The 13898-nt window shown below is 45.0% G+C and overlaps 1 protein-coding gene across 1 annotated transcript in view; it reads right to left on the minus strand.

The window, feature by feature from the left end:
- ADTRP (androgen dependent TFPI regulating protein) overlaps positions 1 to 13898 on the minus strand; it is a 69438-nt gene that overhangs the window by 19706 nt on the left and 35834 nt on the right. The window contains exon 4 of the mRNA XM_082664681.1: positions 6480 to 6595. Within this exon, the coding sequence (XP_082520807.1) occupies positions 6480 to 6595 (116 nt within the window). The remainder of the gene's footprint in view (positions 1 to 6479; positions 6596 to 13898) is intronic.

Raw genomic sequence — 13898 nt, forward strand, 5'->3', positions numbered from 1 at the left:
CCGGAGCCTGCGCTCCGCAGCGGGAGAGGCCACAACAGTGAGAGGCCTGCGTACAGCAAAAAAAAAAAAAAAATTTCTGCAGTGCACTCATTTCATGATCTCAATCCAGGCTCCTTCATCTCCTATAGGTTTCTATAATCGTCTGCTCACTGGGCTTTCTTGCTCACATCAATCCACTTTCCACAATGCAGTAACCCAATAATCTCTCTAAAAGAAAAAAATCGTTCATGGTGCTCCCCTGCTTCCAGTGGATCCACGTTGCTTTAGAAAATACCCTAGCTCCTTCCCCTGGCCTACCTGGCCCTGCCCTGCCCACCCATCCACCCTTCCAGTCTCAGATCTGCAGTCTAACCCTTTCTGTTTCTTGAATGAACCCAGCTCTGCAGCTTCTGGTCTTCACCCATGCTGTTGTCTCTGCTTGAAACACCTCTGCCTTTACCCTTCCTAGGACATACTTCCTGCTCTGTCCCTGGCTGAATCTTACTCATGCTTTGAATTTCAGCTTAAAAGTTAATTTCTCCAGAAAAAATTTCCTGACCATTCTTCCCACAACCCACATTTGGTTAGGTTGTTATGTGCTTCCCCTACCATGAGTTTACCCTTGTTGCATATTTGACTGTCTTTCTTCAGAGCTTCTGGAAGCTCTGTAAGGACTGGGATTTTATCTATTATGTGCATCTGTTTCCCAAATGCTAGGAACATGGCAGGTTCTTTAGTTTTAAATAAACGTCTGTTTAGGTGGCACTACCAGTACCTATGGTTCCTTTTAACTGCTGTTAGCTGTGGCTTCTATAGACAGGTCTCAGCTGCCTGACCCGCCAAGAACACTGCAGCCTCTGAAAACTGGAACGTGTAACCAGTAGCCTTCCAAACTGTAGTTAATTGGATGCTCACATTAATGGAATCACCATCTTCCCAATCCACCAGCTGAAAATTCTGAGAATTATCCTTGACGTTCCCTTTTCATTTGCCCACTACACACCAATTAATCCATAAAACCTATTCTGTTACACCAACAATGTGTCTCAGGTATGTCCCTCATTCCTAATTGTACAACTATATCCCTCTGCAGGCTCTTCTTATTTCTAACTTGTGTAACAGGCATTTTGGGTAGCTGAGATTTGGGCAGGAAGGATGAAAAGTGTAGATAAGCATTTCCATTCTTAGCCCTCCACCTCCACCCCTCTTCAGTTTGCATGCTGGCTGGCCTGGACCCCAGATGCTGATAATAGGGGAAGTTGTGTGGCATCTTCATGTTTATTTTCATATATTAATTCATATGAGGGCTAGGGAGTCCTTCTGTGGAAAATGAGGCTGGGGTTCTGATCCCCACTAAGATTTTAGGTTGTAAGACAGTGGTGCCATCTAGATGGTCCCAGACTAAGGTCATATTTCAGGAAAGGGCAACAGTGGCTCTGGGGGTGAATTCACATAGTGCGCTAGCAGTAGTAGGAGAGGATTGTTGGTACCGCGTGTAACAAGGTGGCTGGTCCTGGAACTCAGCTGACTCTGCCCCTCTGGCAGTTTCTAATGGCTTCTGGGCGTAAGATGTCTATATGTGTAAGTGTGCATGTGTAAACGGGTGCACGAATTTAGAGGGTTATTACACTTGGGGTGTCCAGGCAGCTTTGCTCTGGGGCCTCACCTGAGTGAGCATAGAAGAAAGAAATCATCTCTCTTGCCCCATAGGAACTGCTATCGAGAGGTGACTTTAAAAATATCTTTCCCCAGGCTGGGTTACAGCTGTATATCTGTATGATACTTGCACTTGGCATGCAATACCTTACACGCTAGCAGAGACAAATACAGCATCAGCTGATTTCTGGTCTACCAAGAGCAAGGCGGTGGTGCACTGCAGGCCAACTGGGGCTGTTGCAATAGCCAGTAGCATTGTTCTACTTGCACCAACGTAGGAGACTAATGGGCAGTGGCATTGTTGGCAATGACAGCAGCGGGGGAGGCATGCTAACCTTAAAGCAAGCCCCGTGGAGGTGCTGGATCCAGGAGACTGGGTATTGTGGCTTTACAGTCTGTGTGGGAGAGTGATTCTCAGGACTGTGTACTACATGGGCATGTGTGAGCACTCACTGGATTATTAGAATATTTTAGAGATGGAGGTCCTGGCGGACTGGACCACCTGCAGAAGGGTGTTCCAAGCATCCAGATATGGGATGACACTGGAGCTATGAAATATCCGTGGATGAAGAATAAACCATTGTGATTGAACTAGATGACTTACGAGCATCCCGGCTAACCTTTATTCGTGTGTTGCTTTATTCTGTTGTGCTTCCCATGTCTTGCCACTTCAATCTATTTTAAGCACTATTGTCAAGATAGTCATTTTAAAGCATAATTGTCTGGCCATGTTACTAAGAATTCTCACTCCTACCTCCATGGCAAACAAACAACAGCAGCAAACACATCTCACATTGTCTGTACCATGTCCAGCCTCCTCCAGCCTGCTGCCTGCAGGACTCTGTGAGCGGGCAGTTTCCGGGTGATTTCCTGTTCGTCTCTTTCACTAGTAGGTCCAGCTAAAGTGAATTGCTAGCCATTGCTTCAACGTGATGTGTGCCCCCTTGGCTTTGCGATTGTGCAGTGTTTGCTTTCTCCCAGTTTTTGCTGCTCCAATCCAGCCAGTCCTTCAGGGCCCAGATCCAGTGACACCTTTCATGAAGTCCTTCCCACGCTGCCCAGTCAGATGTAACTGCTTCCTCCTTGTGTTCCCTTTGGCACCTCGTATTTGTTATGACATTTTATCCCTTCCCATCTCGTGTTCTTATAATTTGTATGCATGGCTCATCTCCACTTACGAGGTACAAACCCCCTACAGGCTGGGGCTTGGCCTTATATAACTTTGCTTTTCCCAGCAGGACCAGCCCTGTGTTAGGGGAAATATTTGTTCAATAAAAGAATGAGTAAGCGCCAGCAGTAGGAACGTTTCTATTTTCCTGCTCCTTAGGAAGAGCTAGGCGATGTGTTTTGGGGTGAGAGAGAAGCGGGGAGTAAGTGAGCTACCATATATATAGATGACTAATGCTTTCCAAAGGAAACGAAAGATTTACAGTTATTACTACTTTGCAAAGCTTTATTTTCCCGCTTAGGGGCCAGCCCTCCAATTTTGCAATCTGATAAATAATAAAAAGCAAGTGCCACATATGAGGCGGTCCCCATGGTCTCGGTGGATATTTTTAGGTCACTGTAACATGGTTCCAGCAGTGAAGTACTTCTCCAGCTCAGGGTTATTGCCATTTTTTTGACTCATGTTTGTTTCTCACGCTCTCTGTGGCCCGGGACTGTATTCTTTACCTCATTCCTGCTATGCTGTTTCCCCATTTGAGCATCCAAACTGGCACGCCTAACAGCTGACCTATAGCCGCTTCCCTAAAATATCTCCATGGACATCCCCAGCTTGTGGAACTTGTTGCTGACCATCCGTGGCCATGAAGGTGCATGTGCCCCCACAGTATTGTGTAAGGGTGGAGGCAGCTGGCAGCAAGGAGTCTGAGCTCCCCTAATTAGGCAACGGACAGGGAGGGAAGCTTCAATCAATAGGGCAGCATAAAACGCCTGCGCACAGGTGTATTTGCTTCACTCCAGCAAACATGAGGCCCTACTGGACAGAACGCTGACTCTGTACTTCACTAGTGATAAGAAAGTCCAAATCCCAAACCACTTCAGCTCCCTGCCAGGGTCTACCCAGTCACATTCCTGCTAGTGATAGGTCTCCATCCCTTCCCTTCGTTTGCCCCATTACATCACGTAACATACCATCAGAGCACAGCACTGGAAGGAGCAACATGGTGAAAGCATTTAGACTGTAGAGATCATGGTAAGCTGTTTTGCGTTCTCACCCCTTCAGCATTTAGCAGAGTGTGTTTTACACAAACAGGGAGCTGAACAAATACCTGACCATCTGAATACACGGAAAAGAGAACTGGATTTGGAAATAGAAGTCCTTGAGTTAAGTCTCAGCTTTCATTTTCCCTGGCCACGTGACCTTGGACACGTCATTTAGCCCAGTGGGGCTTCAGGTCTCCGGAGCTGGATGACCTCTGAGTCGCCTTCCACCACCCACCCTCTCTGACTCTATTTGCAGATTGATTGATATTGTCATCTGTGGGCCAACATCAACTCTCTTGAGTTACCACAGATGCCACCAACTGATCTCCCTGTCTGATTCCTCTTTAATTTCCGTACTTCAGCCAGCATCATCTTTCTAATCATCTTTCTTACATAAGCCATGTTATTTCACTTCTCTGCTTATAACTTTTGCATAGAAAAGCCCTCATTTTCAAAGTCCAAATTCACTAACTTCTCCCCATCCTACAGTTCAGCCACACCCTCAGCTCCTCCAGCCTTTCACAGATGCTATTCCCTCTGCCTGAAGGTCTTTTCCATATCTCTTTTGACTTATTTCTACTTATTCTTTGCATCTCAGCTTAGACACCACTTCCTTTAAGAAGCCAGTCCTCCACATCGCCCAGCACCCTGCGCTTATCCCCGTTAGAGTCTCACCACCCTGTCTTCCCATTGTTTCTGTACTTTCCTCTCTCCCAGGCAGTCCCTAAAGGCAGCATGGTGTCTTGTACATCCCTATATCCTCATACCTTAGCACAGTGCCTGGCACTGAGGAATAATTGACTAGACGTGTGATGTGTTCACTCCTGACCATCTTGCTGCACTTCCTTTCTCCAGCACCCCAGTTCCCTGCATTGTCAGAGCTCACGCCCAGGCACCAATGAGCCAGACCCTCTCGACCACTACTTTTCATCCTTATGGGTACCACAATTTTCCCCCAATACCAGTCACCTTAGGTGCTCTGTTACCTTCTTGGTTTCTGAGGAGGAAAAGAGCAAGGGTAGATATGAGGATTGATGATCAACTTCCAAGTCCTTAGGTAGATGAAAATTAATAGACCGAAAGTGCCATCTCATATATGAACTCTGAAAGTTATACTTGGCAAGAAAGAATAAATCAGATTAAAGCCCACCAAAAACACAGAGTATGGAAATTCATGTGCATAATCAACCAGCTACCACCCTGCTTCTCCTCAACACATACAAGAGAAAAAAATATATCTTTTGTGTATATCTTACCCGACCCCAGGTCCTAGATATTCTGTCTTTAGGGATTTATTCCTTTGGGTTAAGCCAGACTTGGAGTATACATGGCGCATGTCCCACCACTCTCCATTCACATGCTAAAGGCAGATATTGCTAAATGATAGCACAACTCTTTTGGTAGGGTCTCAGAATCCTTCTCAACACAGTGCTCCAGACCTCAACTACCAGTAGGTCCCCAATTTATGCCTTATTCTCTAAAAGTGTCCTTTGTTAAAATGCAAAGGCCCCAGGCTAGTGAACAGTGTAAATCAGTTGAGTCTTGGGGTGGATTTACTGAACAAGTGCTTTCTTTTAAGACAGGTGAAACACGAATGACTTTAGGCACTCGGGGAAAGAAGGGTGCAGAAGGGTGGGAGGAACATACCTTGCAAAAGGGAAGGAAAGGCTAGGGAGGAACCACCACCTGAGTTCTGGGCACAAAGGTTACTGGCTCTAAGACAGAGGCTGCTGAAGCACATGAAGCAGGCCCCGCTGGAGACCAGTCCTTTGGAATGCGTTCTTCTCCTGGCTTCCGTCTCCTGCAGAGCACTGCCCTGACTGAAACTACCCCTCACATAGGGAGTGGGGGATTATCCGGATTGGCAGATGTGAAAAGCTTGTGTGAGGCTAGGCTAGAGTAGGAACATCATGACTCGCTTCCAACTGCAGGTATTACGCTTGGCATGCCCCTCCCAGTAGAGCAGGAGCATGCTGTAGGGGTGAAGGCTGTAGAGTAGAAAGGGGGGGTTCTCCAGTTGCTAGGTGGAAGGCCAAGCACTTTCCCTTGATTACAGACATTGGGCAGAATTCCAGAGAATTAGTGTCACCAGGTGGTTGAATGATGAAATCTAGGCCAGCTACTTAAATTCTCTCTCATGCCTCCAGTTAGGCTGTTCTACAGGCCCCTGGGCAATTGCCCAAATGCCCTTTCAGGGCTCCAGTGCCAGATGTTGATGCAACTAAGCCCATAATAATACAGGCAACAGGAATGGACCAAACCTTGCCTGATCAGCCTGTCAAGTGCCCTTTTAGATGGAATATATTTAGATGCCTTAGATCATTCAGCCATTCAAACATGTTAATTACAAATGAAACCAAAGATTAATGTTTTCCTAGGGAAAGTAACATGTGTAGCTTTACAACGATTAATTCTTCATGAGAGGGAGGGGGAACTCATGACTTGCTCTGTGTGTGCACACATACATGAGTATCAAAAGGAAACACTAAGGTTCCTTTTTTCCTGAAATTTAAAGATGGCAAAATCCCTGTTAACCCAAGATAAAGGCACTCTCATAGAACAGTGCGCTTCTTCTGGAATATTCCTCAGAGTCTGGAATGACAAGTCTAAGTTGATTTTCTCTCTGCAACTCTTACCTGCTGACATAAGCAAGGCTAGCAACAGCCAACAAAGCGAGTCCTTTCTTCTTCAGTGGATAGCAGTGTGGCCTGAGGATGACTTCAGCCAGAGAGAAGGGCAATATAGATGTGTGCTGCAGGAGAAAAGATGACAAATCATCAATCCAAGGTGCCCCGGCTGCCTCCAGCACCCCTAATCCTCTCCTCCCCTCCAGTCTACCTTCTTACACAAATACCAGATGAAACTTTCCAAAACCTGGCTTGGATCGTACTCCTTGGATGCCAAGGACCCACAGCAGGTCCCTACTGCCTACCATATTGATCCAGACTCCTTTGTCTGGCTACCAAGGCTCTTTATAATATGCTATCACCCCCTTCCTAACACACACACACTCACACACTCACACACACACACACACACACACAGACACACACACACACTCCTTCATAGAACAAGGCTGTCTCCTTCATTCTTTGCACTTGGCATGTTTGCTCCCCCTTCACACTTCTGTTCATGCTTCGACTGTATGGAGTGTGTCTTTTCTCCCTGTATTCACATGGTCCATGGTGTTCACAGCCAGTACAATCTTCCATGATGCTGTCTCTGTATTTTCCTCTTGCTAATTTCTCCCACTCAGTTCTGCTGCATTTATATCCTGTGCCATGTAGTCTAACACTTACGGTGCGTATTGGTAAGCTCGGTGCGGGGAGAGGCCGAGGACACATTTAGCAGTGCACTTGGCACCGTGGAACTGTCCTGTCGACAGGTGATGGGTGCTGTAGGGGCTGTGAGAGTCTCCCTCTGAAACCTCTGTGTTCTCCCCCACTTCCTTCCCTGCTTCACCTCCTTCTTTATAACCATCTGTTTTCTCACATCTTTCAGACTCTTAACACTAGATTTTTTTCAAATGACATAATCAAGGAATAGTGGTGTTTTTGGGTGTGAAGACTTCTGAGTCCCACTCCTCTCTTGGTTATGGGAACTGATCTGGCAAAGGTGAACTGAGTCTCTTTGCAATGTCCTTTCCTTTCTTAAACACATTTATTAAGTTCCTCTGCCACACTCTGTGCTTATTGGTAACATCTCATGGTGTTAGTATTTTACACTTTTTACGTTTACATCATTCCTCTTTCATCCCTGCTCCCCAGTTTCCTTAGCTCTTGGAAGCCTCTTGCATCCGTAGCTTCCACTTGCAAGCTCCTTCCCAGTCCCATTCTTGAGCCCCGAGACAGCTGTGTCAGCACCTCAATTACAATAGGGGCTGGGGCTTAGGAATGTCACAGTGCCCACGTCACCATGCTCCCATGCCCAGCTGTGCTGCTGGAACCCTGGGTACTGACTCTGGCTGGCCTTTGCTGTCAGTCATACCAGTCTGGTGCTCAGAGGCATCCAAGGAGGTGGAAGCTGCTTCTTGCTCTACCTGTGCTAGCTTGGGTCCAGTCAGGAGATCAGAACCCTCTGATGACAAGAAATGCGACAAGTTTTAATGGAGCAGGGGTGGGATGAGGAAGCACAGGTCTTAAATATAGGGCAGTACTGGGCAGAGGGAGCCTGCAGTTCAGTGGCACAGAGCAGTCAGGCTTCTTGAAGGCCCTGGGTACCCACATTTTAGAAGCAAAGCTCGGAGGAAGAGCATTGTGGACAAACCACAGCTTTTACAGACTTTCTACAAGGTTGGTCCTGAATATACTGACTGGTTGACCACACAATGGAAAGACTTCCAGGCCCACTGTCATATCCTGCATCTTTCTTTGGCCTAATTTTAGGGATCAAAGTCTCCAGTTTCTCTGTCTCTCCCTCCAGTAAAGGAGCGTGGTGTGTAAGGGCACGTATTTTTGAATCTGACCCTGGACTAGTTACTCAATCTGTCTGAACTTCAGCCTCCTCGGTTGTAAAACGTGGCAGTAAATAGTACACATGTCACAGAGGTACTACCCCGAGGATTGGGATTAGTGCATGTAAAGGGCTTAATGCTTAGCCCAGGAGAGCGTCCAGTGAGCATTAGCTGTGATGATCACTGTTGTTCTTGATTCTCATCCTTCCCCTCATTGGTGGCCCAGTGTGGAGTGGGGTGAGGCAAGCGGCTGGGGTGTCCACAGCACCAGGTGTCTGTTTGCACCCTTGCCTGTGGCCTGCAGGCGGCTGGAGTGTGGGAGCAGGGCCATCCCCGTGGCCGTTCCATGGGTCCCTCTCCCGCCCACAGCTGGTGCCTACGCTCCCAGTGGTGGCCACCTCAGAGCCCTAGCAATACCCTGTGATAGACACTGATGCTCCTTTAATCCAGAGGCCACTTCAGGAGGCCAGGGAGGGGGCTGTCTACCCAGTACAGTTGCCTGCCTTTCTGCCCACCGTCGCTCTATCAGGAAGGTCCGACTTCTGTCAGGAACCACTAACAGCCCCATTATGCTGGCCATTGACCTGACAGACTCTATTATCCCTGCTCACAGCGGCTTCCGTTCTCTACATTAATGATCATTTGGAACAGAATTCCTGTGGAATAGTGTAGCGCGTTTGCATTAGGAGCAAATGAGTTCACAGTGATTAATGCTTTTATAACAAATAACTCAGGAATGCATGACGGGTCACCTCTTCTAGGAGCCTGCCCTTTGCAAGTGACATTCAGTTGCGTTTCCAAATGAATTCTCCCTGATGGCTTCTGGGAAGTTTACTTCAGTGATGTCATTAGTGATGGGCCATATACTGTGGCTTAATACCAGCTAAAAGGTCTCTAAAAGAATCACATTGTTTTGGCCAGGGCTGGGGGTATGAATGAGGAAAGGAGGAAGATTGTATTCTGTGAGGTTTCTAAATGTTGAGCTACTGTGAAGAGCCAAGCATGACACAGTAAACCCCCTGGTATTTCAAACCTGCTGGTATTTCACCTCACGTTGATATAAATTATATAACCTTTGTCAGGCAGCACATATTTTTCAAAAGAGGAGGAAAAATTTAGTAAGAGGAAAATCAAATATGCTTTCTGCTTCCAAAAAATCTAATAATTAGGCTGGGATTGACACAAATTAGAATGCTGCCAAAAATTACTGAAAACAGTGACTCATTCTGTATTTCAGTTAACAGTTTTTCAGTTTCCCTTATAAACAGTGAAGCTGACAAAAATTAATTATCTCAGAGGGGGTAAAATATTTCCTTCCAAAGTAAACAAAACATCAGGGACTGAAACAATAGTATGTGTAAACAGAGGGGATGGAAGGAAGCTATCTTTCCTTGTTAACTGAGCCATCGTTTTGGTAGATTTTTCTTTAAATACCTCATTCCGAAAGCATTGGTTAAAAGGAAAAGTGTTGTTCTTTTTTCATCCTTTTCTACTAAATTACACCTTTCCTCCTGTCCTTTGTGTGATGCCTACTTCCATCGGAATATCTTGGAGAGAGAACTATAAGCATGAAAGATTGATTTAAGCGTTAGTATAATAGTTGCCCTGTAGATTCCTTGGTTGCAAAACAGCCTTGTAGATAAGTACTACAATTTACCAGCCCATAGAGAATTCCTATAAGGTTATATGAGTGGCAACATAGAAAGTGATGAGCACTTATTTTTACTAGCCTCATGCCAGTAGATAAGTAGTTGCTCTAAACAGCTTCCCTGTGTCTGAGGCTCAAATTAAAATGAGATGCATTTGCCTGACTCTTGAGAAACAGGGAAGCCTCCATCACTCAGGTAACCTACAGAGCCGACAGTCTTCCATCCTTGCTGTGCAGCCTCCAGAGACTGACTCCAGAAGGCGAGGACGGCCACACTCTTATCTCTAAGATCCTTGGAGGTCCAAGAGCACTTAATTGTCTTCAGTGAAAGAAATTCAGAGAGCCTCCACATTGTAAAAATCAGACGATAACACTTTAAAATAAGTTCTCTGCCTCTCTCCTCTGATTCATTTCCTTATTGCACCAGCTCTTATGTTGAGTGGAGCGATATAAATAGGTCAGCTTTTGCCTTCTCGGGCTGGTCATTGCAAGGCTTTCTCCTTCACGTGCTGTTCCTAATCATGAGCTTATGTAGTATTGCCCACTTCACAGCTGCTTCAGTCTTCTCCTTCCTTCCACTGGTCAGGCAATGCCTGGATCTGAGAATTCACTCCTTACACTGGCTCTTCCCAAGCTGAGTTTCCTTCTGTCAAGTCTCTAAGATAACGTCTTTGGTTCGTTTATGGTGCTACTGGGTAGATATTTTAACATGAAGTTTTAGTGCACAGACAAGAGTTTACTTCTGGGTACATTAAGGAGGATATTTTTGCTTACTGTACATTAAATATATCATTTTAAAAATTTATTTAAAAATGAAGGCCTTCACAAAACCTCCTCGGGGCAAACACATGGTCAAAACATCAATTAAAACTTAAACATAAATACAACAACAGACATGAAAATGGAGGCAAAACAAACCTTAATAGCACGCCATTGTACCCAGGCTTGTTATTACAATGGCGGATCATGTTCCTTAAGCTTGAAAACTACACAGTAAAAAGATGCAGTAATAGTTGTTTTGTAAATCCTAGTAAGGCAGTCTCTGGTTTTGATAATATCCATTTACCAGCCAAAAAACTTTACCTCACTCCTCACCAACTTCCCCCACTGCAGTTTCTGCCTCTAACTCTTACAGTTTGGGACAGTGGTGATGGTCTTTCTGGGAATATTTTGTATCCAAAAGCAGAGACCGTCTGTATTCCCTATGGCCCCCACTATGTTACTAAAGGTGCAGTTTTGCTTTAAGTCAGCCCAATATATGGTAATCTGGATATGTAGACACAGGTTATATTGCTTACATGTCTAGGGGACTTTTTTTTTTCACTCTTCCACCTGCACTACCTGCAGGAGTCTTTTCCATCTCAAATTCTAGAGTTTAGAAGATAACTGGATTTGTAAAAACTTCCTTTTCTACTTTCTAGGAACTTAAGTGCACAGACTAAGCATCACTGTAATTAAAGAGTCAGCACCTGGGGATGAGGGATTGAGAGGATAAAGCACCCATAGAAAGAGCCAAAGGCTTCTCTTTGATCTCCAGTCTGCCTAGGTGGGCTGACACAGCCCAGTCAGGTAAAAGTTCAGAGGACAGAAGTCAAAAACCAATAGTTTTATTTATTGCAGAAGAGTAGTAATGTTTGCAACTTACTCTGATACGCACCACAAATAAGATGAGTTGTTGGATGGATAGATGCATAGGTTTGTGATAAAGCAAATACAGTAAACTATTAATAGCAGAACCTAAGTGGCAGGCAATACAGGTGTTCACTGTAAAATTCTTTCAACTGTGCTTCATGTTTGAAAATGTTCATAATAAAATGTTGGGAGAAATATGAATAGTCTTACTGACCTGGCAAGAGAGACGAATGCTCCATTGGGCTGAGGAAGAAAAGCATGCCATTATTTATGAACTTGTATGTGAAACGAACAGGTGGTTAAATGATAACTTTCTGAATCTTTTATGGTTAAATGATAACTTTCTGAATCTCTGAACTTTCTATGTGATTTTTTACTTGCTACACTATTGTCCTTTGGGTTAATATGTAGTTTAGCCAACATTTCAAAGCAGCATTCTTCCAGGAAGCTAGTTGGCTTTGACGGTGTCCAGCCTGGTGAAGAAGTGAGTTACATTCTATTCACTTAAGGGTAAGACAAAAGAAAGATCTGGGCTCTTGAGAGCCTGCAGTCTGGAATATATCCGCCTCTTCCCATTCTTCTCCTCTCTGTCCCTGCCTCTCCAAAGCACCAAACCCCTTCCTCTAATTTAACTCTCTCCAGCAATAATAACACCCTAGACACCAGCTGTAATCAGTGACTCATTTCTTTCCTTCTCAATCCAAACTTGATTCACTTTCCTCCTCAGATGCTTCCCATAGCCGTCTATTCTTTTATCGTCCCCAGCATCACCTCCCTAGCTTTCTTCTATTTTGGTCCATACTCAACATTGCAATTAGACCAACCTTCTTCAAACAAGTTTCATGTTAGTACTCCCCCCAAAACCTTCTGTGGCTCCCTGTTGCCTCAGTCCACTGTCTACTCCTCTAATCTTATCTCTCTCCCATTTTCCACAATATCTCCACAGGCTCCACCCCTTCCACTCAATCCAGTCTCCTCATTATTCCTGTGTTTCATTCTGTTTCCTTCCCTAGAACTCCTCCCTCTTTTCATACACCTAACTCTCTTCTTTAATTTTTCTCTCCCAGTCAGACCCACACACTTTTGAGATGCCTTCCAACCAAAAGCGCACACATTAACATGAGGAGACGTGAAAGAACATCAGGACCCAGGAGAACACTGAAACAGAAACACGCCAACCAGAGACTTGCTGGGTTGCTGCTGTCGAGATTTAATTTTAGCAATTTCTTTCCAGACAGCCAAAGTGAAAAGAGAGAGATGGAATGTATACAGTTCCTGTTTTTTTTGTTTTTTTTAAAGGGGAAATTAAGTTTTTCCACTAGTAAGTAGGCCTCAAAGAAATTTTCACTGTTGCATCTCATTTAGGGAACACTCAGTAATAGTAGGCAGTGCTCTCACCAGTGTCCCCATAGCAAAACATTTCAGAGATCTAAGTTCCATAAAATGATAATATCTGATAAAATTTGAAGGCAAAATAATAAAACATATTTTGAAGGGGATTCTGCCAGTAAGGAGATAACATTGTATGATTATGTAGGCTTCTGCTGATCAGAGCAGTAGAGGGACTCCAGAAATAACATTTCCCCCCACGAGAGTTTTTGTTTGTTTTTACTCTAATTGTGCGTCATAAAACAGCCAGTATTTTATTCTGTGTTGAGAGCCTAGAGTGTAGGTGTTATACGCTGTTGATGACACGGAGATATAAAAGCTTGCAGGAATTCAGAGAGTCAGTGGTGATGTTGACACCCTTTCACTGCAGATCAGAAGCGTCACCAAGAAAACCATCCTGCCTCCAGGAGCTGAGCACCCAGCGCTTTCTGCAACCTCTGGGGCCCGTGTCACATGCATGGCACACCCGTGTCACATCCTGCCTTTGCATTAGATGCTGACTCTCCCCTGTCCTTCCTGCAGCTCTTTTGGTTTGCATTAGACTCTTCTGTGCTTAATTATGTTCAGTTTTCACTTTTACACTGTCAATTTCGTGTACTTTTTCTTCTGTTCTCAGTTAAATTATAAACAAGTTGAGGTCAAAGCTTTCACCTCCTATTTTTTTCAGGACTCCCCTCCACCATCTGATTAATAACTACTTTTCGACCCATCTTCTTCATTCAAACCTAAGTGTTACAAAGTATTATAGAATTAAGCCCTTAATATGGCCTGCAAAGCCCCTGGTGATCTGGTTACCTGTCCCATCTTCATTTCCATGGCCTGCTCCGCATCCTGTGGCCTTCACCCAGCCCTCAGCCCCTGATTACGCTGTCCTCCACCCACAGTTCCCTTTCCCACCACTGGTACATTACACACACTTATGTCTCCCCTTCC

Source organism: Grampus griseus, assembly GCF_964374135.1.
Source record: "Grampus griseus genome assembly, chromosome: 10".
NCBI classification, from domain to species: Eukaryota; Metazoa; Chordata; class Mammalia; order Artiodactyla; family Delphinidae; genus Grampus; species Grampus griseus.